General features: G+C 38.1%; 1 protein-coding gene across 1 annotated transcript in view; it reads right to left on the bottom strand.

Moving 5' to 3' along the window:
- The window catches only part of LOC121876217 (adenylyl cyclase 78C-like), a 120,921-nt gene that overhangs the window by 8,618 nt on the left and 84,910 nt on the right, over positions 1 to 27,393 (bottom strand). The window contains exons 11-18 of the mRNA XM_042381204.1: positions 16,622 to 16,951; positions 12,212 to 12,334; positions 11,324 to 11,532; positions 8,552 to 8,753; positions 5,486 to 6,507; positions 4,469 to 4,682; positions 897 to 1,023; positions 179 to 285 (exon numbers count right to left, since the gene is read on the bottom strand). Of these exons, the coding sequence (XP_042237138.1) occupies positions 179 to 285; positions 897 to 1,023; positions 4,469 to 4,682; positions 5,486 to 6,507; positions 8,552 to 8,753; positions 11,324 to 11,532; positions 12,212 to 12,334; positions 16,622 to 16,951 (2,334 nt within the window). The remainder of the gene's footprint in view (positions 1 to 178; positions 286 to 896; positions 1,024 to 4,468; positions 4,683 to 5,485; positions 6,508 to 8,551; positions 8,754 to 11,323; positions 11,533 to 12,211; positions 12,335 to 16,621; positions 16,952 to 27,393) is intronic.

Consider the following 27,393-nt stretch of genomic DNA (forward strand, 5'->3'; position numbering starts at 1 on the left):
TCTTGAATCCGAAGCATTTATGGACACAATAATGTATCAGTGTCTACTGCTTCGGGTTCACGAGTCTGAATCGTGGTTCGCGACAGGACTTTTTTGGGTGACTGTACACGAATGAAATTTTGCATATGCCACCTAGAAAACTTTACAAGAAAAAGAATGGAGATGATGAAGTACAGACCTTTTCAGTGGGGTTAAGTCCAGAAGCTGCCATGTATGTGCTGCCAATGGTCTTAATTTTCTCAATGCAAGTAAAGCGGTCTTCATCCAGTGCCTCATCAAAGTCAGCTAGAAAAGATAGATACAATAGTTTGTCAGGCTTTAGCTCTAAGATATACGGTAAGGCAGTAAAACTCACTTTTTTCTAGAGGTGGTCTCAAACTGCACTTTACCACACTGTACATGTATGTTATAGGGAGGCAGGAATCAAGAGCAAACACACACATTCCTTATCACTTCAATCCACTCACTGTAATTACTCAAACATCTCCATTATACACCCTACTAATCTTACTCTTCCTAATATATGTCAACACTCTAGGCATATGAGAATTTTAATTATAATAATTAATTAATTTTATGAATCTACTACTGAATAAACCCTCTCCTATCAACATCCTTGATCCAAAATGAAGCATTGAATTAACATGAATTCTCAGTTGCGACTTAACTATGGTTAGCATTGGCAATGATCACTCACTGAATTAGAAATAATTTCGGTATTTAATCACTTAGCTATTACAGCTATGATTTACTGTACAGACTGTATTGTGAAGTATACACTGTACACAAAGATTTACACACACACTTCAAGCTAACACAATCTCTGTGCCAGAAAGGACATATATCAAATCGAATATGATATCCATATTTCTAGCTTAAGTTATTACTGTACTTACCTATTATTTCATTGAGTAATCTAATGCATTCCATTCCTCTGTTGACATCTTCTGAGTAAAACTGTGTGAAGTTAGGAATTGATGCAAACAACACTCCAACATTTTCATAGGCCTTTGAAAACAATTCCTGGAAGGACATGAGAGATTAGGTTTACAGATGATTTGTTTATCTTTAGTTTATAACTGAAGTGATGTATTCATCCATGGCCCTACTTCATCATAAACTATATTATTAGTTATTAATCATTTTTTAATTATACCATTGTAAAATATTTAATTTCATTGGAAAGATGTGTAGCAACCCCAAGTTCTAGTTTAAAGTCTATAAATGTTTAGTTTACTGAAAATAGGATAAATAATAATTTGTGACCTCAGGAATCTCTACTTATAATAATATTATATTATACTGGAATCCATTTAAGTTGGTAAGCTAGATTACTGTAGATGGATATTTAAATTAATGTATCTCTATAAATATAACCTTTCAGTATTTGCAAGCAGTCTTGGAGAATTGGCTGGATTAAAAATAATTATAAATGGGGTGTCGAGTTTACTCTCATCCATTGCAAGCTTTGTTGTGGGCAAGTGTTAAACTAACGAAGACTGTTGATAAAATATTGGATCTAGTAGACCATTTAAATATAATGGTTAATGAAAACAGATTATATTAGAAGAGTACCGTAGGAGCTCACAGTTAGTTCTATAACAACAAGTTCTTACACGAGATCACATTTGCACTCAAAAGAAGTAAAACCTGACAGTTTTCTGTGTTGATGCCTTCTTTAGCAAAATTGTGGCATCTAGTACTGTAATCAACTTATTTTGTGTATGCTCAGTCAGAGTCAAAAGTTCTCTCCCTCCTAGACCGAAGCAGTATCGACCTCAAATGAAATAAAACACCACACCAACACCAGGTGACAGAGGAAGTCAGTTCGGAGATTCATTCCCATGACTCAGTTTCACCACGGTGAGCGAACTGTGTCTGTGACTGTACATAAGACTGATAAATATCTATCGAGGTGCTTATACACTTCTTCTAAATAACCTTTGTTCATCAAAACTATAAAATGGGCATCTGTGAAGAGTCTAATATCTCTTGGTAAGTGAGGAGCTTTCAGTGCTGTTGGCAGTTTGGTAGCCCTCTTTTGGAAGCCCAAGGTAGTCTGGCATATCTCGAAGACCAGGTAGAATTGCAGTACTGTACTGTACTCTTAGTGATGTAACACAACAGCTTTGAAAATTATTACACATCTTAATATTAAGCCAGTAACAATAGTTCATTAATGATATTCACTTTTTCACAGTGATTCAGGAGCTTTAATTAGGTATTACCATAAGTACAAAGATTGTTCTCAAATCTAGTTTTAGTCAAGGTGATGTGTTTAGAGTGTTCGGACATGTAGTATACTTCCTTTCTATTACTGTGCAGTGTTATAACTAAAGTTCCTCCTTTTGTATTTTCAATGTAAAATCACAGCTAATGAGAGACCATCTTCTAAGAGTTCACAGAATAAAACATTTATTTTTTTCTGATTAACTTGGTGCTGTCAGTAAACAAATTCATAGAAGAGAAAAGTAATTGCCATTATATTTATGAGACAGGCAAATTACACTGGTACTGGTACACTGCCTGTCACCAGTACACATTCAGATAATGCCTACGATCAGTCACTCTTCTTTGGTAGCATATTTTCCCGTTTTCTGTATCTATTCAATTTAATTATCAGTCTTTCATGAGGTGCTCTGTAAGATACCTTAGCAAAGACAGGGTATTTATCGTCAAAATTAACAAGCTATGGGATCACTGACTCTACTGTACATCCAATACCTCTAGCAGCTGCGTCAAGCAGGAGAATCCTGGCATAAATCCCTGCTGGTGTCCCTTCACAAGGTCGGTACACACTATACATGTGAAAATCATAAGCCTATAAGCAAGGTTGGTCTATTTTATATCTCTAAATCACCAAAGGTCCATGGAACGAATGACTACCAACTTCCCAAATATCATTTAGGGTCAGATAGGGGTGTTTCTTTTATTACTATTCACCAACATAAGCTGTAGTGAAGTTTTTGTTTGTACAGTCAGCCAAAGATGCTACCAAATGTTCGTATATTTGTTTAAATATAATTATGTGAGAATCTTGTGGTTGTAGTCGAGTTGCCAATTCATTAATATAATTTTCTTCATTATTTACACAAATATACAAACATTTGGAAACTTCTCATGACCTTAAATAACAATGAATAGTTTATTATTATAAAAATTCTACCTTTGGTTTGTTTAATAATTATCCTGACAGTGATACAGCCGAAAACAGATCCACTAATCATAATCACCATTACATACAGCCTTCCTTTACCAAGTATTGCCAAGTAAAATGGCGAGCACGAGACCCAGGGTGGGGTCGGTGCATCTTTGGCTGACTGTGCATCTGAACTTGCAGCTACCACCAGCCTACTATCTGAGAGTTTTGAAATTTTGACAACTTTCCTATTGCAAATTTCAACGCTTGGTTCAATTTCATTATTAAATAAGAAATTAGTGCAAGGCTTGAAGCAACAAGTACTTATCAAGATGATGATAGGAGATTTCCACATCCTTTTCAGCTAGTGACATTATTAATTCCATGTTATTTATTAGAGATTATAGTAAAAAAAGTGTCAAATTGGGGCTAGTACAGTAGTACATAAAAAATAGAGCTGCAGGAGATGAAAAGAGCTCTCCTTGATGAAGGCCAATCACTGAAACATCTCTTGGCTCCCTTTGAAGAGCCTAGATAAAATTATGCGTCATTTTCAAAGAGTACTATTCAAAATTAGATTCTAAATTACAAAACAGCCAAGAGACAGCCCGTGACAAATACTCCCATTCTAACAGAACTTACTCAAGTTTGAAGGGATGGGAGTTCTCTTGAGGTAGAGCTACCACTCTTATGGTAATCATCAAGGACAAATACCCATCCCATCTTCACACAACAGAACTGGCTGCTCGCATATATCCATCCATACTGCACAGCGTTACAAATGGTTTTATGCTACAAAATTGTTTTCCTCTTCTGGGGTGTACACCTTCCCTATTTTCAGTTTGAAAACGAAGAAATGAGTTGTGGATACAAGCACTCCGTGTAACTTCTGGGAGAATAAATTATCTTGGGCAGAAACTGAAGGAAGAAGGTAAAGAAAGATAGAAAGGGAGCTTCATATTAGTAATGATGTCATTTTGTACATGACAATGCTAATGAGAAAAACCTGATGACTGAACTTAGTAAGCCTTGTCAACTGGTACAAGGGATTCACTCTGTATACAGCATATGCACCTTGAGCATATTCAGAACAAGTGTTTGGGTTTAGAATACTGTTTTAACCAATTTCCTGTTACATTCTACATTTACCTTGCACTGCTCTCCCCTGTTATTCCCCCTTTCTTTGAAATTTCTGCACTTCTTGATCCACCCCACATTAAAGTGGGTAAGGAGTAAAGGTAATATATATTTGAAAGAAGAAATAGAAGAGTGAACAATAACAAAGAAAAGCTTATTGTTGGCAGATAACAGTAACTTTGGAAATCTTACCTCCCCTTTCCTATCTTCTGAGAGAAAGTAATTGGCTACATGGTCTGGAAGAATGTTCTTCAGGAGTTGGGTGTTGTACAGACGACATTCACTCATGTCTGTTAGCTCCCTTAAGGCTTGTTGTTTCCAGACAAAGTCGAGTCGAGAGGTAATTTCAACCAGGCGGCCGTGGTATGATACCATAAAGAAAAACAGTACAAGCAGCACTGTCATTCTAGTTGGTATGGAAACACCCACCAGAAAAATGATAAATTAATTTTAAGAACTTATTGTTTTTAGCATTACATCAACCTTTTATTTGACACACAAACCTAATTACTGGAACTGACCAATTATATACCATCTATAGAGGAGTTATGCACATTTATTAGTTGAAAATAATCAATCATACAGTATTTAGACATACAATTATCTTCACATGAAGTTTATTCTTTCCCCCATGCAGGATAATGTAAAATGGTGCTTACTATGATCAGAACACAGACAAAACTTAAAAAAATTGGGAATATAATTTAGTAAATATATATAGTGACCTATTCATAAAAGTTTAGTACTGTATATATGCAATACAAATTTATGCACCCTAAAATATAAGTACAGGGTAAATCAGAGACCCACACTCCAAGGCAAGTTGCACAAACTGTATTCATTTCATTAAATGTTTGAAATGCATCATGATGTCAATCCTGCAAGACAAACTTGACTGAACATTGGTTATTGTATCATGCCTCATTTGGTGTACTCACCTTAAATATTGTTTGTTTGTCATATTTCATGGTGGTAAGTTGTAAGGCACCAACTTCATAATGAATGTACCAAGACTAGTCAGGAAATATTACATACGTATTTTGCATTCAAACTTGCATTATAAAACTGAGAAATATTTGCAATTCACTGACATGCAAATTAAAGATTTGATGAAACAATTACAAGTAATGTAACTGGCCTGTGAGCCCGGACCTTTGCTTCACCATGTAAAACTCTAGCATAATTCACTCATATTCCCTTTAATTTTACCTGTATACAGGATCGAAGATTGAGTTGAATTTAATAATTAGGAAGCCATAGCAGGCTACCATAAACACCAAAACCATCGTCTTGACAAGATAGTTTAACTTGAGGAAGGATGCGAGTGCAACCATACATAACACCCATGTATAGACGAAGTACTGCGGGTACATACAGTACAGATGTTCTGGATCAGTAGGCTGGGTGCTTAACACAGTTGCATTTTCCAAATTTAGATGTTCAAATGCAATATCAGTCAGGTCCAAAGGGATAATTTCTTTTCTGCTTTGAACCTTTGATTTATTCACTTGAGCATCAAAAGTTGCTGTATCATGTACATTAGTACTGTCTGTTTTTACCTTAATTAACTTTTTATCATTATGACGACGCATTCTAGTTCTTAAATCACTGCTGTAACTATTCCTTATATGGTTTGTGACTTGTAAGGGAAACTTTCTGGTTTGAAGTTTGGCACTTACAGAATTACGAAGTTTATTTGCACTAACAAAGTCTCTATCTCTGTTTCTGAACTTAGGTATCAAGTCTAATTTAGTATTAACATATCTTGGTGAAGTAATGTTAAAAGAAACACTGTCAGTGGCCCTCTCACCACGACTGAGCTTGTCACCAGTTAATGTTTCAGAGCCATCGGCAAGTTTTCGCTTATTTCCTACTTTGTGTGTTAAACGGCTTTCCTCCAAACCATCTAAATAATCCACATTTCCAGGATGAATATTGGAGGTACTTAAAATTGGGAAATTTATATCATAAGTTGTGTGGTAGAAATTTCTAATATCCTTAATATTGCTGGTCTGTAAAGTGATATGTTTTGGTTCTTTTACTAGTGATAAGGGAAAGTCAGATTCATTATCTTTCACTAGAAGTGGACTGCCATCACTCAGTGGCTGCAGAGGTCCCATGTGATTTTGATCTTCCATCAATGTGATACTGGAAGCTTCAAAACTTGTTGGCGAGCCAAAAGATACATGAAATGTATTTTTTGGCTCGGAGCAGCCTGACTGGACAAGAATCTGCAAGAAAATCTAAATTTATCAAAATAAATAAATAAATGAATATCTGCCCTTAAAGATTAGGCTTCCATTTTCTATGATAGTGTGCTGTAAGTAGTGTAAAGTTGATAATAATAATGATGATGACAATAAAGGTTTATACAGTATATATATGTATAAACCTTTATTGTCATCATCATTATTATTATCAACTTTACACTACTATGAAAATGGAAGCTATAAGGGCAGATATTCATATCCAGAGATACACACACATACACACAAAAAAACATTAAAATAAAATAATGCACAATGGAAAACATATTGAAAAATAGGATTGGACAACAAAACAAGTTGAGTGAGACCATTCCCAACCACCCGTAAAGAATAATGAAGATTGAGTCAGTGTGAAAGAATTTAAAGCACTGATTCAGACAAAATTGGGCCACTCTGAAATGCAGCCCTAGAAGTAATAAATTTAATCAGTCACTATAGAATATCATAAAAAGAAGAGTATAATACAATATAGTTACCATAGAATAACCTAATTCCAATGGGAAATATAAGAAATAAATAATTCCTCAAATGATGTTTGAGTTTAGTGGCAAAATTAAGTTGTCAGATTAAAACAATATACAGGTACAGACCATGGAGATTTAACAAGAAGAGACGGCATCAACCACAGACAGTGAAGCCACTCTTCGCTCACAGCGGCCAGCATGATATTAGCAAAGCATCCCAAGTGGTAGCTGACAGGACTAGGTTTTTTGGTTTTATTCTGTGCATTCAGAATGTGTTCAGCCAATAACGTCAAATTAATTGTGTTTAGTGGTCAATAACGTCAAACTAATTGTGTTTAATGGTCAATAACGTCAAACTAATTGTGTTTAGTGGTCAATAACGCGAAACTAATTATGTTTAGTAGTCAATAACGTAAAACTTATTTTGTTTAGGAGTCAATAATGTCAAAGTTATTGTGTTTAGTGGTCAATAACATAAAAAACTAATTGTGTTCAATGGTCAATAACATCAAAGTTATTGTGTTTAGTAGTTAATAAGGTCAAACAGTACTTATACAAGTTAAAAAAAAATTATTTACATTGTTGATTCTAAGGGTTTATTGCATGTATTTATTAGAACAAATTGTTTATATCAATCCTGTGACAATTAATTTTATTAATAAATCCAACCACAGGAACATTTATGCTACCTGGTGCTCGGGTAGTGGCAGCTAGTAATAATTATTTTACCAATACCAAGATGGCGACGCGTGAGTCGGCTGACTTCAGTCTGGCCCGTGTGTATTGTTCCCCGTGCCGCCTCCAGTCATCAAACCTTCTTGGTAAAGACCCTCAAAACCAGAACTCAGAAAACTAGAGACCCCCCAATACTGAACACCTTCTTTCCTGGGTTAGACTACATTTTATTCCCTGGATATGTCAAGCCTTGCTTTCACAAACATACAAGTGAACATTTGTTTTACTACTTAAATAAGAAGATGAAGAAAATATTGTTGCAAACATATTAAGTAAATAAAAATACATTAAATATAAACTATTTTGAAGTTTAGAGTTCCCTAAAACAAAATTAAATGGGTGTGTTAACATTACAGGAACTTCTAGTAAGTTTCACCACTTGCTAGATGTAGAGTTCATAAATACTGTACAGTAATTATTGTCTGATTGAATAAATTTCCAATACCTCGATTATCTTTATTTATAGTTTTCACATAACTTCCGAAATTAATGCAGTCGTAGTCAAATCAAATAAAAGATTTTATTAATATTAATTTCAAAAGCTATAAGGAAACAAAACATGATGTAGGCTACTGGTGAGCCGAGGGTAATATAGATGACCACAGGACCCAGGAAACCGGAGAATCCTCAAAATCGGTTTGGTCTTGGGCCCAAGGTTACTAGATTTGAGGGTCTAACCTGTACAAGTATAATAATCAATCTCACTAAAATACATAAATACTGTTGACTCCTCCATTGCTAACCCATGCAATGCCATGATAACAACAGCACTATATCCTTGACAAACCCGGCATTAGCATTTTACTTACCAAAGTAAGCATTGATGGCACAGATATTATGGCCATGAGAGCACAGATGAAGGCTTTCCTGCCAAAGGTTGCCCGTGCTAGGCGAGTGGACAAGCGCCGAAGGCTCGTAGGCAAACGTGGGAATTCTTCCGCCATCACCAACAACAAACCAACTGATAGAAGGATGGTTGCAGGCACGAAGGGTGCTAACAAGACAGTCACACTGGAATAATAAATGCACAAAGAAACATGTAGAGAAATAGATATTAGTTTGCATATATATACAATACCCCCTGTAGTTTTATCCTCATCTTACATTTGCCCCCCAAAATATACAGGCATAATGCTAAAATAGAAATGTGTACTGTACTTCTAATTTATTCATTCATTTCATTTTCACTGCTTTTCAGCTTACTGGACAGTCAGTCATGGGGTTTGCATGAAATCCCTAGTTACAGAAATTTCTTGTAAAGATTCACCACACTGTACCAGCGACACTGATGATCACTACAAGCACAAGATGAGGGTAGAGAATATGATTAAGTTCATGGTCATATTATAGTAAGGCAAAAAGGTAAAAAAATTCTCCCACAAAGATCATCTTTTTCTTTTCAGAATCACTTCTGAGCTTTCAGTCAGAAACATTAAAGGATGATCACAGAAGCGCTATTCCTTAGTGAATCACTGAGTGATTCATTGAGCAAACATTGTAAATTTTCTTATGAGACATTTCCACACTTGTACTGTAATAAGTTAGCTTGGCCAGATTCTAATTCAACCATTTTTGTAATGGATTATTCTAATTTGGAATTTTCAGAAATATATCAGCCAACCCTTTAACAACTTTGAAGTGAGTCTTGGCTAGAATGGAGTATGTTGTGTTGTGTTATCTCTTCTCAACAGTCTTAAGGGTCTACCTATATCTTTCTCTTTTAAATAACTAATGCAGTAATTAACTAATCCTCAGGCTCTTAAGACTATTATAACCTTTACAGTGGATGAGTTGGAAATTGTATTCATGAAATATACTTTCCTATTAATCCTAGATTTTGGTAGTATGATTTAAGGGCGTCATGTACTGCATTGAGGCTATATTTTTTTTCTTCTGGCCCTTCTCTTAATTGGACAAACCGTAGGTCAAGTATAAAGTTTTTACCTAAGAATAAGACTTAACTTGTGATCTAAAAGTATTAATTTTGGGGTCTGAAAAATTTAGTATTATTCCAATCATTGTTTGTACAGTATCTGGCAAAAACACTCATCACAAAAATCTGATATTAAACCATAAGAGAGAGCAATGTGCTTCTGTAGACCAAATTTCAAATGTGATTGTCGAGGTTATTACATTAACTCAACTGGGCGTTCTAATCTCTGGGTAACTGAGGTGCCGTATTGCAGGCACCAGTCTGGTGACTCTCCTTTGGTCATTTTCAATCAACTGACAGTCTCTAGCATATCTCGGGGACCAGACGGGGTGACAGTACTTCAAACGGGGAAGCACCTCACTCTTGAAGAGTGTTACGAGGGACGGAACTCCTAGCTATATGAACGGGCCTTCTTATAAGACCTAGGTCCTTTTCAGATTCGGTCTCTATTAATCCAGTTTCTTCATCCCGTTGGGACATGTGATACGCCTCCTTACTGTTGGTGAGACCCAGGTGCATCCTCACTACTTTGTGACATTGAATCTTAGCAGCCATTTCTTCGACCACTCTAGAAGCTAACAGCTTTTCACAGTCTGATTGGTTCTTTATTTCTCTGAATAACTTGGCATCGTCCGCAAACATTTGTATAGCTTCAGGCATGTCATTAATAGAAGAAACAAACAACAACGGACCCAGTACACTGCCCTGTGGTAAATAATAATAATGGATGCCCCTCATGCAACGAGGATGACCAGCCCTAGAGCCACCTAGGCGTGAATTTGTTTAAGGTGTAGAAGCTGTCGCCAACACAACCTTGAGCTAACGAGCTGCATGACCCAGTGTCAAGGAATAATCCGAGAAGACCAGACAACTTGCCAACTTCACCGTCTCACCATTACCCCGGAATACAATCCGCATATTGATTAACATCCAGATTTCCAATTACTGCTGGGTAGACAGAAGCAAATGGCGTAAAAAAAACTTGCCCATAACTTCACCCTGCCCTGGGATCTTTCCCGGGTCTGCTCGCTTGCGAGGCGAGAATGCTGACCATTACAACACAGGATCTTTCGGGGCTCGGCAAGCTCGTTGCACAAGTCTCTTAGCACTCTGGGATGCACCATGCCAGGGCCAGGACTCTATGATACTTTAGCAAGGCATTCAAATTTTTTGGTCATTTACCGTTAGTATTACTCCGAAAATTCTGCCGAGTCACCATGTGTGGTCTCTTTGTTTATAGCCGACCCACTCGGTCTGAGCATACTCTCACGTCCACAAAAAGCGTGAAGTTACGCCATGACGCTTCAACAACACTAATTTCTGTTTAATATGGCGGGGGATTCAGGGAGCGGAGCCCCCCCGGCTAAGAAGTGAGGTAGGTTTCTTTGGTTGTGTCAAGTTCATTATTATTCATTTGAAAGTTACTCAGAATGATGAGATATATCTATTGCATGTGTTATAAAAATTTAAATTCGCTGAGAGTCCACGTGTAAAAATTTACCATATTTGTTCCCGAATGAAAACAACTCGGCACTTGGCAACAAAACATAGCATATACTGTACTGCAAATGGCACTCACTGACAAAGGTATCACATACGATTTTGTCACTCATGGCAGCATTTAACAAAGGATCATTAGGTGACTTACTCTTGAACCACAATGGACTGACAGATGACGATAAGCACCCAGATAATGCAGGTACAGACAACATTGCTCTTCAACAGGTCAGCGCGGACCTGGTGGTACATCTCCTCCATTTTAAGATCCTTGAATGTGAGTGTGATGGGATGCATGTGTTCTGCTCTCATCCGTTTGTTGGACTCAATTTCTATACTATTGTCCATCAAGTTGTCCACCTGTTGGAAAAAATTTCAGTTATATTTTTCTTGAGCTACTCAATTTATGATATATCTTCTGTGCTTGTGTCCCAGATGTGTGAAGAAATATGTCTGAACACTTGCATGGTCTGTATGTATACATACCACACATAAGCTTCCAAATGTCTTAAGTGTGTATAATTGTGTGCAAGCTCATGTGTAACTTGTATAGGTGAAGTTGTTCTAATTTACAGTCAATTGAAGAAGAATAAGTCGAACACAAAAGATTTATAAGTCAATGTTGTGCATTAACAGGAATTAGCTTGAAGGAGAACAAAATCAAATTTATTGTATATTTTTTTGGTATGTTTCAAAGTCACAAATGACAGTACTTTTTACAAGGGTGAAATCAAAAGGGTAAGACAGATTAAATAAATCCATAGTCAAGTTGTGATGGGAGCAAAGTCATCCACAGTATGGAGACAGCCACATTACCTCTGTGGGAGACTTATCAAACTGACCATCTGACTTAATATAATGTGGAGTTAACATATTACTAGTGCTAACAACCGTTGTAGGAATATTTACTAATTGGTGGGGATGATGAGCATTGACATATGGGAAGAGCTAACTAAATTAGTTGGAATATACTGTAATCCCAATGCTGCTTAAAACTAATTAAATTAATGGTAATAACTGGTAATGTAAAATAACCAACCTCATGAATAAAGTTAGAGGAGGGATTGGTGAACTGTCCCGCCTCTGTGTCCTCGTCCTCCTCCTCAAGGAAGTCAGTAGATTCGTCTTCCGGAAACATTTCATCCTCCCAGTCCATCTCCAGCTGCCCAATACCATTCAGATATTAAGATAAAGGTTCTGGAGACTAAGATTCAAGATGTATGAATGGAACTAGAAACTTTAAAATTTAAAGGGTATGAGATTTACTGAATAGTTTAAAACTTAACTTGTATAAGAGGTACTGGAGATAAAATTCAAGCAGTAAAAGACCTTCGTGCAGAAATACAATTCTATTCTGCAGAACCAAAGGCTACCAAAACTCATTTATAATCTGGCCTAACACTCTGTGTAAGTCCCTATTACGGTGTTTTTCTACTTCAAATATTCCTAGTCTTTGGACAACGTTGACAGCAACACTTGTCTGATCTCTCCCTGTACTTTTAATTTGTTAAGAGAGAGACACTGTTTCTGAACACAATGACTAATTCCAGGGCAATTCCCATCCTTAAGACATCCTTTCCAAGACAGCAGTGTAAGGGGGTTTATCTAATCTTCCGAATACAGTACAGTAGTTCCAATTAATTTTGTTAGAGGTCATTTTGGGTTTTAAGAAAATAAGGAGTCTGCAATAGGCCGGTTGGCCTGTGCATGGCAGCTCCTGCCGAGAATTACTACCACTCTCTATCATCCATGAAGCTATCCAGTCTCCTTTTGAAACTTTCCAGCGTTCCAGCACTTACTACATAGTTGCTAAGCTTGTTCCACTCGTCCACCACCCTATTTGTGAACCAGTTCCGTCCATCTCCCTCCCAAACCTAAACTTATCCAACTTAAATCCATTGCTCCGAGTCCTATCCTGCTCGGATATTATAAGAACTTTATCTCTACCCCCTTTATTGAATCCTTTCACCCACTTAAATACTTCTATCATATCTCCCCGCACTCTTCGTCTATGGTTAAAACCATAGATATAACAATCCATATACCCAACATGGGTCATTCAGTCCAGATGAAGGTATTAGTTCTGGTAGAACAATTTGTTCATCATCTTACCACTATCAACTTACTACACGTTTGGGTGGCTAATCTGTTTTTGTTTATTTGTGTTGAACTTTATTTCCCAGTGTCAACACAAGAAGAAATTGGAGTAAACCTGTGATGTTTGTGAAAGCTCTATTTAATGGAGAGACAATTCTCTTATATCAAGGGACGATTAGATGTGAAACCTCCATCTCACTATGGAGAGAAAACACTGTTACATGGAGGTTTCACTACTGGATAACACCCTGTCCCCATCTATTCCGGGCCAGAGGTCAAACCCGGGATATTGTACTGAGAGAGATACGAGCATTACCGCACCATCACCATATACAGTATTTAGCTTTTCAGGGATTGTCCCAATGTTTTTATTCCTGAAAGACTGAAAAAATCTTTACATGATAAGCATAATAACTAACATGATTGGCCCTACAGTTGACAGTAACACCCGGGGAACACTTTAGAGGACAAATTGGAGTTTACATATTGTACTTGCATAAGTGCAATGTCATACAGCTCTCAGTACTAAATAGGCAATACAGTACTTCAAGTAGACCAACCAAACATCTCTTAAATACTACAGGGAAAATAACAGAAGGGTACCTACTAGACCTATCCAAAGGACCAACTACACAGATGCCGACACCATAACGGTATACCCTATAGTGCCTATATTCTGTGCTATATACACTTTCAGCCATATTACTCAAATCGAGATTATGCAGCAAGGCACAAGTTAAATTACAAGATGCCAAAAATTATATAGTAGCCTCTTCTGGACATTTTTTTTTGGAGGGGGAGGGGGGGGGTAATAAAATAATATGGTGTCTAAAATATATATGGCTGGGCTAAGAATACTATTTCCTGCTCGTGTAAAATTATTAGTTTGTGTCTGTTACCTTTGTGGGGTGTATTAGTCAATTATTTTTGTAGATACAGATTTGTCTCGCCATTATGGTGGAAGATGGCTGTATTGCAATACTGCTGTGGTGTAATGGTCAGCATGCTTGCTTCGCAAGCGAGCGTACCCGGGTTCGCTCCCCGGGCAGGGTGAAACTATGGGCAAGTTTCTTTACGCCATTTGCCTCTGTCTACTCAGCAGTAATTGGGGACCTGGATGTTAATCGATTTGCGCATCGTACTCCAGGGTAATGGTTAGCCAGTGCAGTTGGCGAGTTGTTCGGTCTTTTTGGACTATTCCTTGACACTGGGTCATGCAACTCGTTAACTTGGGGTGTGGTTGTTGTGTTGGCGGCAGCTTATATAACAAATTCACGCCTAGGTGGCCCTAGGGCCGGCTATCCTCGTTACACGAGGGACTACCATTATGTGTAGAGGGAGAAGTTCCTATGGGGAAAGTTTCTACAGTAGTAGAAGCATCTTTGTGGCATGAAAGTCCTCTTTCTGAGAAGTACCTTAGAGGTTTCTTTGTGATATGATGATTCTAAATGTGTAATAGTAGGAGTTCTTGTACAGCATTTTCCACTATTAATATTGGCGACTGACCCGCGGACGAGTTATTTGTTTTACCGTTTACTTTCTTACTTTATTTTTATCAGTGAGTTCTCATATGATAATTATTTCTTGTGCAAATGTTTCGTTTTGTAGATAATTATTGGGCGCCTAAGCACGCACCAGTTTGTCTTCCCAGTGGTAATGAGGCCGCACCCTACTGCTGCCCTTTTACCAGTGCCCGCAGCAGTTTCATTTTCAGCATGACGTGTGAAGGTTGTCACCTGTCTTATATGGACGTACTTTGCGAATTTAGGGATAAAGACAACGAGACCCTACAGTTGTTCAAAGACCACGGCATTGTTCCTTTAAATAGAGACTGTCCACACTGCTGGAATCCCTTTGCTTTCAGACCGGAAAGAAATGTATTCCAATGTAATAAGAAAAATATCAACAACAAAATCAAACAGCTGGAGCATTGTGGCTATAGTTCTAGTCCATATAAAGGAATTTGGCTTGAAAATGTCAAGATTAAGCCTATATTTTGCTTTTACTTATAAAAAATAATTACGAAAGTATTTTTCACAGAAATATAGTGAAATAGAACTGGGTTTGTGCGCCAAGTCAGTTGTTGACTGGAAACATTTTTGCAGCAAGGTCTATATGCACTAAATGGAAAACCAGGAACCTACTGGCGGCCCAAATACAATGGAAGAAATTGACGAAAGTAAGTCTGGAAAGTGGAAATTCCAACGTGGCCGCTTAGTGAAGGGGGTCTGGGTTGTTGGCCGTTGAGAAAAAGAGTCGCTGACACCCTACTTCCTCTTTGCCAGAAATTTATCAAGCCAGGCACCACTATCTATAGTGATTGCTGGAGAGCATACTCGAACTTGGGGGCCTTGGGTTATAACCACCAAACTGTAAACCCCAGCAAAACCTTTGTTGACCTAGTTACTGCAGTGCACACTGTAGAACGGCTGTGGAAGGATATAATGTCCTGGGTTCTGAGGACTGGCAACAGGGATTACTACTACAAACTCTACTTCGCTCGCTACCTGTTCTGCCTCATTCATCGAGACCACGGCACAATCCTTCATCGCTTCCTCAAAGCTGAGGCTCGAAGTTTCCCGCCATCACAAAAAGAAATCACTCCGCCACCCAGGCTGCATAAACGCCGATGCGGCCGCATGGTCTCACGTCCAGAAAAAACCTCAAATTACACCACATCATAGTAAATTCTTCTATTTAGTAAACGGGGGGCACTGAAGTTAGGTAAGGTTAAGTAGGTTTGTTTGGCTAGGTTGGTTAGGTCTGTTTTCATACCCACAAAGGTTAAGTTATGCTTATTTTAGAAATAACCACTTTTTAACAAATTTGCACAAACTACAAGTGTCCACTATAAAAAAAAGTGAAAATCCGGAGTTTTTAAAATCATTTTCCAACAGTTTCGGCCGCGGGTTAGTCATCAATAATTACCTTTTCCACTTATGTTTAAAGGTCTTTTGAAAGACTGACACAAAACAATCACAGAAAATATTATTCGACGCTCACTGACCGAAGCGGATTCAGAGGCTGGGGTGTGGTGTTGCTGTTTTGAATGCTCAGCAAACATACAAATACAATCTAAATTAGCAATCTTTAATTTTTAATACATTTATACTGTACAGTATTAGCCTAGCTTTTTTATGTCATGTTTCAATAATAATTTTATACCATTTTTCACAAATCAGAAAATGTCAACAATGGTCGGACGCTCTAAGTAACTTCAGTAATTCCATTTTTCTTCCATACAAAACGACACTACCGAATATTAATTCAAGATAATTCATTACTAGTGTGATTATTCAGTACCAAATTCTGGTATGCCATGCACCATTACATGAAATGAGGCCAAACTTACATTTCCAAATGGTATTTCAGGAGTCCAGTCTATGGTGTTCTCCTCATCCATCTGTACTGGCGACCCTGTTCTGCTCCCCTGTCCTCCATCTGACTTCCTACTTCCTTCATCCCCGTTATCTGTCTCTGTGGAGGCTGTTCTGTTGATGGTGGGGGCGGCAGTAGTGGTGGAGACTGTGTGGCCATTGTTACACTCGCTGATTGTCTCGTTTTGGTTCAGGTGGCGGATAATGATGCTGTTTGAGTTGTGTTGTTGATGGTTGGTGGAGGGCCCCCTGGGGTGACGGTGAACAGGGGAGCTGGAGGTTGTGGTGCCACCAGAGGACACCCTCTGTGAAGCGGCAAAATTGTTAAGAACAAAATAAATTTTAAAAGGGTCATTTGTGTTTATTTGGCATTTTAAAACAAACATTTACTAAAATGCACAAACTGTACCATTCTTAATTCACTTAGGGCCAATGTCGATCAACCCCTTAGAGTGCAGCTCCACACTAAGGTAGTTTATTCTGGCTAACGTCAGACGATTTTATTCAGCTGAAACCCCCTGACCTCTACAGTCTGCACCTTCAGCACTTCCATAAAAAACATTAGAGAGCTGTGTTGGATTTTAGGAACAAATCACTGAGTGAAGAAAATAAAATTATCGTGATTCATGGCCTGAAAATATTAGTAGGACAAATTTAACCTCTAGAGGTGGCCACACCGAGGGAAAGAGGCCAGTGACCTGTGTAGCATCCCTCCTGTCAGAAAAAAGTTGTAATAGTTATTTACCTCTGAATAATATGTTACTGAAACGACTGCGACGCCAAATACGCAAGGTAAAAAGACGAGTCCCTACACTACCGCTGTTCTAAATAATTTCACCACTAACACACTATCAAGTTCTCCTTAAGATTAAAATACACTTTCTATATAACCATTAAACGAGAGTAGTCTTTACACTACTTCAATGGAATATCCTGATATAAGCAAATAACGAGTTGAAATTACATATCATAGCCTCATACTATTGAAAAGTTATCCGCGTTACTAACCTTTACTGTATGTCAGATGTTGAATGTAGCCCTGAATCTATGTTATACCGCAAGGATGCTTGATACTACCTGAAATGTTATAGCCAAAAAAAAAAAAGACGTTTTTTCTAAAAACCAGTTTTTGTGATATAGCTCGTGACGATCAGCAATGCTACCTAGGTATGTTAATTCCTAGCCAATTCGCCAGGCCAACATACAGGCAATTAAAACATCTAATAATTACTAAGTAATATTAGGACACATCGCTACCTGGCATTTAATTGCTATTTGTTAGCCAAAAAAAAAACTAAAATAGTTTCTGCGGCTTAGCACCGGAGACAATATTGTCAGGATTAGATAGCTTAAAAATCTACCCATACCACATAACAATGGAGGGATGGGCAAACCGAGTACTTTGAAAGAACAGTATTTTGGTACTGATTACTCTTCAGAACCAAGTAAGTCGAGTACTAATTGATTACTTTATTTGTATCCAGTTCGTTTGTGTGCATCACAGAGCTGCATTTTGATGTATATTTTAATTAATGCAGTCTCACGTTATTAAAGCAGTTTTGAAATAAATGCGAATTCTATCTGTTAGAGCTCTGAAGTAGGCTGCTCAATACTTCATATGAATTTAAAATCATGAAGTAGATGTTATAGGTGAAGTTCTCAATAACAGTTGATAGACAGCTTTTGTGAGCTTAATTTTTCGGTTTAGAGCTGACAAGATAATTATTTGGTTCAACACTGATGAAATAAGTTAAATTCTTTATGAGTAATCAATGGCTCTTTCTTCAAGATATAACAGCTACATCATAGTGTTGGCAGAGACAAAAGTTGGAATTATAATGTTTATAAACTTGGTGTTTTGATTATTTTCTAGCCCATGCAACAGTTATTTTAATAAGTTTAGGGAGATTTTCGTGTATATATTGATGTATTACTCAGACCCTGCTGCCATGTGGCATCACAATAATTGTGACCAAGTCCCAGGTTGCTGATCTGACTTTCTGCCTCATTTACACAATTGCAGGGTCTCAATTGTTTCTCTTACTATTGACAACACAACATACATAGAGCATTTCTCACTCTTGATCTTTTTTATAACTTGTGTATTTCTTTATGGTTCTTTATTATTATTATTATTATTATAATTATTGCAGTGTAGTTATTATTATTATTATTATCATTATTATTTGTATTTTTTATTACATGTATAAATTTTACTTATCTGAATTACTATTATTATTATTAGTAGTAGCAGTAGTAGTAGTATAACATTTTCGCCTCCCAGGCCCTGATGTGGGAAGTCTCGATCAAGGTAGAACGTTCTAGAACCACCCAGGCGTTTTTGGGTTGTGCTAGGGTGTTCTGGGATCATCTGATGATGAGGTATATAAAAGGCAGCGTACGGTTGCAGACTGTACAATGGAGGGGACGGACCGACTGCCGGGGAAAGAGACTGACCTGGGCGGCCAGACTGTTAAACACGACTCCACCGTTCAAATACGTGCGCACCCGAACCGCGGTGATACCAACCCAGACGTGGCAACCCACCCACTTCCCGAAACACTGTGATACAGCCATTACACCAACGTGACACCTCACGAACGCCCAGGGCTGACAACGTTAACCTTCTCTTCCTACAGGCCACGCGAGTGACCCACACGACTGCGGAAAAATAGCTAACTGTTGTCGTTCCTGACGTGGTAAGAGGGCTATCTCTCTTCGCTTTTATTTTTCCAATTCTTACCCTGGCCGAGGCACCTACTGATTGTTAATACAGTACTTCAGTATTCTTGCTAGAGCCCCTCCAGTGGTGGACACCTCACAGTGTCTCCAGTGGGGAAAAACCTGGGCCAAACCAGCAGACGATAGTGCAGTCATACCATAGTGCGGGGGTCGCCCTTTGGAAGTTTTTTTTTTTACTGAAGGGTCTCTAATAACCTTCGTACATCACATAATCATGTGAAAAGAGAGAATTAAATCTGTATCCAAGGGGCGGTTCCCAGCCTCCCCAACCATGCCCCCTAGGGAGGGCCACAACAAGCCCCCCTCTGCTCTTTCAGGCAAGGACAAGCAGAGGCGGGATGTGAAACAAAAAGACCTAAGACTACCTATACCACTGACAGACAGACACCAGGAACCAACAACGGATAAAAAAAAAACCCCACAGACGAATAATCGAAATCAAACCATAGAACGCCAGAGTAATCAATTTCCGGAGTGTTGACACGTCCACTTCGCTTGACAAAATTAACGACTTCATTGTCCAGAAAGCCATTAAAGATCAGATAGGGGACCTGGAAAAGTGCGAAAAACGAGAAATGAACAACTTCAAGTAACTGTTTCAGACGAAAAGCAGATGAAGGAAGCATTGAATCTTAAAACTTTCCATACAACCAAAGTGGAACCGCATATCCCACCGTTTCTCAGAACCTGTTATTGATACCCATTGATATTGATTTAGTTTATTTAGCCAGAAGAACATAGATACAGAGTCGAAAAAATAATAATATTAACATGGCTGAGCCAGTGAGAGCCTGAGCTCTCTTGTAGGCACCTGATATATAATGTACATTTATCTCAAGGAAGTATTATGTAACATTTAGGAGGGAGATAGGAAGGAACTGGTTCACAAATAGGGTGGTGGACGAGTGGAACAAGCTTAGCAACTATGTAGTAAGTGCTGGAACGCTGGAAAGTTTCAAAAGGAGACTGGATAGATTCATGGATGATAGAGAGTGGTAGTAACTCTCGACAGGAGCTGCCATGCACAGGCCAACCGGCCTATTGCAGACTCCTTATTTTCTTATGTTCTTATAACATGGTGGTAGTAAGAACACATCAGAATGTTACCATGGTTATCACTTTATATATATATATATATATATATATATATATATATATATATATATATATATATATATATATATATATATATATATATATATATATATATATATATATATATATATATATATATATATAACCGGTCGGAATCACTGGACTTAATTTCTCACTTGACTTAATTTCTCACTTGACTTGGGGTTTATTAATTATTAGATGGACATTGCAGTGGAAGCGCCCCTTGGAGAAAAAACCCGAACCAGCACAAGAACACTTAAATTTACTAACAAAAATGAATTGTCCGTGACCCGTGGAAGGATAGCATCTGTGACTGGGGTGAATGAGACACACTAAAATTTAGACACTTCTATTCCCTCCAACACTACAAACACAATCAAATAATGGTACACCAATATGCGCACCTCTTAACCTGAACTTAAAACGCTACTCTGGGGAATAAAAGTTATACATGATATTGAAATTATTAGAAACTCAGACAATGCCTCATTAGACAACAATAAATACAAAGTATTAAGAAATGTTGCTTGCACACATGAAACGGGCCTTAAGGGTTTTCACAAAATATATATCACTGAGAAAATGGTACAGTATTAAAAAAATAGGAAATTAATTACTCTACAATGAATAGGCCTTAAGGGCACTCAACAAAATAATAATAATTACTGAGAAAATGGTATTAAAAAATCGGAAATTAATAACTCTACAATGAATAGGCCTTAAGGGCACTCGATAAATTTATATTACCCCAACAGATACACACCTCCTAACCTAACTTAAACACTACTCTGGGGAACAAAGGTTATGCCGGAGATTGAAATTATAAAGAAATATTAAATGCATTAAAGGAACTAAATCACAGTATCACTTACAACAGAGGAGGAACCTCATCTGAAAAACAGTTCCCTCATTCTCTGACATCAATTAGTGACACAAACATTAAAAAACAATACTATATCAGTAACTGAGAAAATTGCATTGACTACACACAGCAAGACAATATCAGTCACTGAGAAAATATTATCACTATTTTAAGAAGTTACTGATTCCACCAATACCCGTGAACCATGCTTCTTAACCTAACACAAAGATTCCACAGGCACCCGTAGTTTAAGGCCCAAACCAGCGGTCCGACTAATTACCCAAATGTAGCCGCAATGAAGTCAAATAATGGTCCTACATGAATAAATCGGACTGCTAATCACTTCTCGACTAGTATTTGGTGTCACGAAGTCACAAAAAATTGGTAAACTTTATTTAATCTGAGTTAATAGATCGAGTGTATGTACCTAACCTAACCTAACCTAACCTCGAAGAATGACAAAAATGATTCCGGGACTTAGAAACCTTCCATATCAGGATAGGTTAAAGAAACTTAACTTGCATTCCCTAGAAAGACGAAGAGTGCGGGGAGATATGATAGAAGTATTTAAGTGGGTGAAAGGAATCAATAAAGGGGATATAGATAAAGTTCTTATAATATCCGAGCAGGATAGGACTCGGAGCAACGGATTCAAGTTGGATAAGTTTAGGTTTAGGAGGGAGATAGGAAGAAACTGGTTCACAAATAGGGTGGTGGACGAGTGGAACAAGCTTAGCAACTTATTATTTGGTTATTGTCTGAGTTGTTGTTGTGTTAGGTTAGGTTACATGCACTTGATCTATTAACTCAGATTAAATTAAGTTTACCAATTTTTCTGACTTTGACATCAAATACTAGAGGTTAGGTTAGGTTAGGTACATGGACTCGATCTATTAACTCAGATTAAATTAAGTTTTCCAATCTTTTTGACTTTCTGACACCAAATACTAGTCGAGAAGTGATTAGCAGTCCGATTTATTCATGTAGGACCATTATTTGACTTCATTCCGGCTATATTTGGCTACATTTGGGTAATTAGTGGGACCCTCCACCACCCTATTTGTGAACCAGTTTCTTCCTATCTCCCTCCTAAACCTAAACTTATCCAACTTAAATCCGTTGCTCCGAGTCCTATCCTGCTCGGATATTATAAGAACTTTATCTATATCCCCTTTATTGTGCACCCAGACAGCTGGTTTCACTTCAGAGAACCCTGGCTGACCCCGCTAACCAGTGACAAGCCTGCACTAATCGTTCCAACTGCGACAATCGCTAATTACCAATCATATGGGTTCTGACGAAAACCGTGCAATGAACTCACTGTTTTAACACTGCCCTATCTAAACCCTGTCTGAGATCAAATGAGACTTACTTGTCATAGTTACAATGTCTCAACACAGGTGACTAGACCACGTGACCTCTTCCCCCGGACGGACTCGCAGGGTCGTCCTCTGTCCGATGGCTATTTTTGCAGTCCACACAAAATAAAAGTCTCCCCTACAATATCCACTTAAAATGTCGCAATAAAACAACATTTTCACTTAGAATTGAGAGCCCAATAATTACAGAAACATAATATCTGTAATCTACTTTGAAGATTTACCTTAATATCAAATGGTGGTGGAGAACTTGATGACACCAGTTGACCTAAGCAAAAACGTCTAATTAGTCATCGTCCCCTGGTTCTTCCTCCTCGTACCTGTTTACAGAGTTGAATAGCTCCATCATGTGTGGTTTTACTTTGAAATCTCTCCAACATTTTCCTTGGAACTGGACCATTTTCATTTCCATCACTGGCTATACTAACCCAGACGTATTTTTCTTCCCATGATTTGTTATATTTTCTACCACCGTCGTAGGACCCTTTCCATTTACTAGTGGACATTTTGAAAACTAGCACTCAGAATTTCAGAAAGTAACTCAGATGGCTTTGTAAGTTCTGAAGCTTAACCCATATGCTGGACACGTTCGGCCTGAACAAATCCAATATGAGAACTAACAACTAAGGTAGTAACTAGTAAGGTCAGTCAGCTCAGTAGGTCACGTAATCATGTGAAGAGGTGAGGTCACTGATTAGGTGAGGTCATGACAAGGTGAGGTCGCTCAGCCAGCGTTTTCATTGAGAAATTTGAAAATCTGCTAGACTTATCTTAAAAATCCACTAGATGAGGAATTAATACGTGTTTTACAAAATTCGGCCAAACAGTTTGGCCGTGACCATCCATTTTTTCACGGCCATGCGAATTTGTTTACGGCCAAAGTAGAGAAATTTGGCCGTGGCCAACCAGCTTCGCGTCTCCCCAAGGCGTTAGCTAAGGCCTATGACATATTTTCCCACACAACTAATAGCTTCGTTGGTACACACGTAACATATTAAGACTGAGAAACGATCTATAATTAATTTAAATTTAATAACTGATATTTCATTTCATAATTCGCCTCCAGATTTAGTCGCCAGAGTATACTTAATATTATATGGGTGCAGTTTGCGACCCTCTCGCTACTGTTAATAAGCGCTGCCCCCTACCCCCCCCCCCCTCAGACGACCTTGAACCTCAGTATTCAGGGGTTTGAATACTGTATATATATATATATATATATATATATATATATATATATATATATATATATATATATATATATATATATATATATATATATATATATATATATTTTTTTTTTTTTTTTTTTTACAATATATTATAAGTATTTGCGTACTTTACAGTGGAATTGATATACATAAATATGATACGGGAGGGAAGCAGTACAACATGGGTTGTATTAAGGTGGAACAAGAGGACAGAGCTGTCAGTATCATGTCAAGTTTGCAAATATATTTATTGCAATGGTAATTTCTTATCTATCTACATGATAATTTCTGATAAAACGGTTTTGGTGGTACAATAAAAGCAGGAATATAAAGTAGGTATTACAAAAACTATTAATACTTCGACAAAATATATTTTTTAAGAGATGAATTAAAGGAAGGGAGCGTAGTTTTTGATTGGATGGGTGGGTTAAGTTGTTCCACACCTTCACACCATGATATTTTATGGAGGTCTGGGACTGATAGGAGCGCATGGAGGTGGTCAAGCAAGTGATTGACAGAATGGTAAACAAAGAGGGCACAGCAGTAGGTGTTAATATGCTCGAATTTTAACATTTTCAATTTAGCAAATTGTTAGTTTATGTGATAATTTTTTTCAAGTAGGTCATTGTCCGCAGAACTCTCTTTTGTGCATTAATCAGGGGTTGTGTTTTTGATGAGCCAGAGGCCCCCCATAGTGTGTGTGACAGTGTATCAGGTGTTGGTAAACAAGATCATAATAGCTTTGTTTCATTGCTGTAAGAGTGAGTGACTGTCGAGTGTGATACATGATACCGCACTGTTTATTGACTTTACTCTGAATGGCTTGTATGTGGTTTTTCCAGTTAAGTTTCTCATCAACAATAACCCCAAGAATTTAGTATTTTGTTCGCGTTTGAGGACTGTATTACCAAGGTACAGGGTGTCCAAGTTTTTCCTTCTGTGAAAGATTGTGTAGTGTTTTTTTCTCTAGGTTTAACGTAATTTTATTACGTATTACCCAGGTCTATACTTTAGTCAATTCATGGTCCATAGTTCTCATCAAGGAATGGAGGTCTGAGTTGTAAATAAGTTGTATTTTATGAGTGTGCTGGAGTGGACTATATCGTTTATGTACAATATAAAGCCGCCGAAAAATGGGCAATACAATGGGGATTTAGGTTCTCAGTTGAGAAGAAAGTAGGAGTAGTCTTCTCCAAAAAACTTAACGTAAATAACTCAGTATTGAAATTAAACTATACTTCAGACTTCAATAAAATTTCTCGGTATTCATTTTGACCGGAAATTAACGTGGAAAAACCACATTAACGAACTTGAAAGTACTGTAGATGTCTAAAAGTCACAAACATCCTGAAAGGTTTATCAGGTATTACATGAGGAGCCGATAGGAACTCTTTATTAATGGTGTATAAGACCCTGATCAGATCAAAACTCGACTATGGATGTCAGCTATATGCAACGACATGCGACACCACACTCGCAAAGCTGACCAGAATCCAGAACCGATGCCTTCGTCTACGTCTGGGGGGTGCCTACAGGTGTTCACGCATGACCCCCATTCCACACCAGGAGGGATATGTTGACTTTAAGGTACGGGCTGACTGTGGCTAGGAGGCGCAACACAGGACACCCAGGTTAGTGTGCTGTCGCGAGCCCCCGCTACCTGCAGCAGCGTAGGTCCCATGCCTCAGCCGTCCGCCTCCAGACCTTGTGCCAGGGCGCTGGTATCCATTTCGGAGACGTTGATAGATATGTCCCACCGTTGTGTCCGCCATGGGAGAACCCCAACTTACATGTGGAAACATCGTGGCCTCCAGGGAGGAAGAGGGACCTACATCCCGAGCTCCTGAAACAGCGCCTATACTCACGTATACACAGACGGGTCCAGGACTGTTGACAACGTTGGGGGCCGGTATCTGGAGCAGAGACGGGGAGTGGAGTTTCCGCTTGCCGCGGCATACAACCATATTCACTGCAGAGTTGTTTGCAATAAATAGAGCCATTGACATTGCAATAACAAGCGATGTATATGATAAGTGCTATCATTTCAGACTCTATGTCAACTCTTCAAGCAATTCAAGGTTGTAACACTACCAGCAATGAGATACAGGGCAACATTATTAATAAACTACATGAGTGTGCCAAGAACATTGTGTTGATATGGGTGCCTGGGCACTGCAACATTCGGGGCAATGAACAGGCAGACAAACTAGCAAAAGAGACTGTGGGTCTCAGGGAGACAACCAATGTACCCTGGGAGCGGCAGTCGTGTCTCTCCTTGGGGAAGACATATACAACAAGCAAGTGGCAGCTGGAATAGACCAGGTTAAATCATCACAACAACTGCAAGATTGACATCGGAAACTGGCCCTCAGCATAAATAAAGAACAGGAAAGAAGAGGTGGTTCTCGCTAGATTAAGGTTAAACTGCACCTATCTGACCCACCTAAAACCACATATAGATAGCGCCTCTCCTCCTATCTGCGCCACTTGCAACAAAATTATGTCCACTAACCACATTCTCACAGAGTGCAGCCAGTACGGACCAGAGCGCCGGCAGCTGGCGATACTAGCAAGGCTTCGTGCTGACTGTACCCAACCTATTGCAAGATAACGTCATCATAAGTGACGCTGTAATACTCTTCCTCAGGAGATCCGTCTGTAAATGGTACACGCAACATGTGCTTTCTATAATATGTATGTAAACTTGCCCTAAATAAATTAAAAATAAATAAATAAAAGTAAATAAAGAAATGGAAAACATACAACACAAGAAACATATCACAGACATTTTCATTACATACAACACGCAAATATGCATAGTAAAACTGACAACTATCAACACCATACAAACACAATGACGCGGGCTACACCATCACAAAATAAAACTTGTCAGATGACTGGCCATTTTATCTGGACTGTCATTAATTTACCATTATATCACCCATTCATATCATAATTCATCCCAAAACCAAAACAACAACATCAAGAAGAAAGAAGAAAGAAGACCATAAGAATACCAATAAAAAATAAAAAACCAGTCCATCAGAGTAGTTATACCACTAAAGTAATGAGTGCAAGAATTAAGACCAAGAATGAAAGAGGAAACCCCAAGAACGATCCAAAAGAAGAAAGAAGACAACAGCTCCGTCCCAAATAGCCGAAAGGTGAAGTAGCCTATAATCTCCAAACAAGTTCCAGCTGACACAGTCAGTCAATTGTTTCTGCTCAGAGTCTCAAGAATCCTAGTAGGTAAACTGAAGATAATTATTGTGCAAGTATTGAGAAATTGTTGTGATTAATATAAAGTGAAAAGACTAAGGAAGTGTACACTGGTAGTGTGCCGACTACAGGATATATTCGAAGTGAGAAGTCCAGCTGTGAAGCGGTGTTAGCCACTGTTTAATAGACAGTAGGACTTATATAAACATGGGTTAATA

Source organism: Homarus americanus, unplaced genomic scaffold (assembly GCF_018991925.1).
Source record: "Homarus americanus isolate GMGI-L3 unplaced genomic scaffold, GMGI_Hamer_2.0 scaffold34921, whole genome shotgun sequence".
Lineage (NCBI taxonomy): Eukaryota > Metazoa > Arthropoda > Malacostraca > Decapoda > Nephropidae > Homarus > Homarus americanus.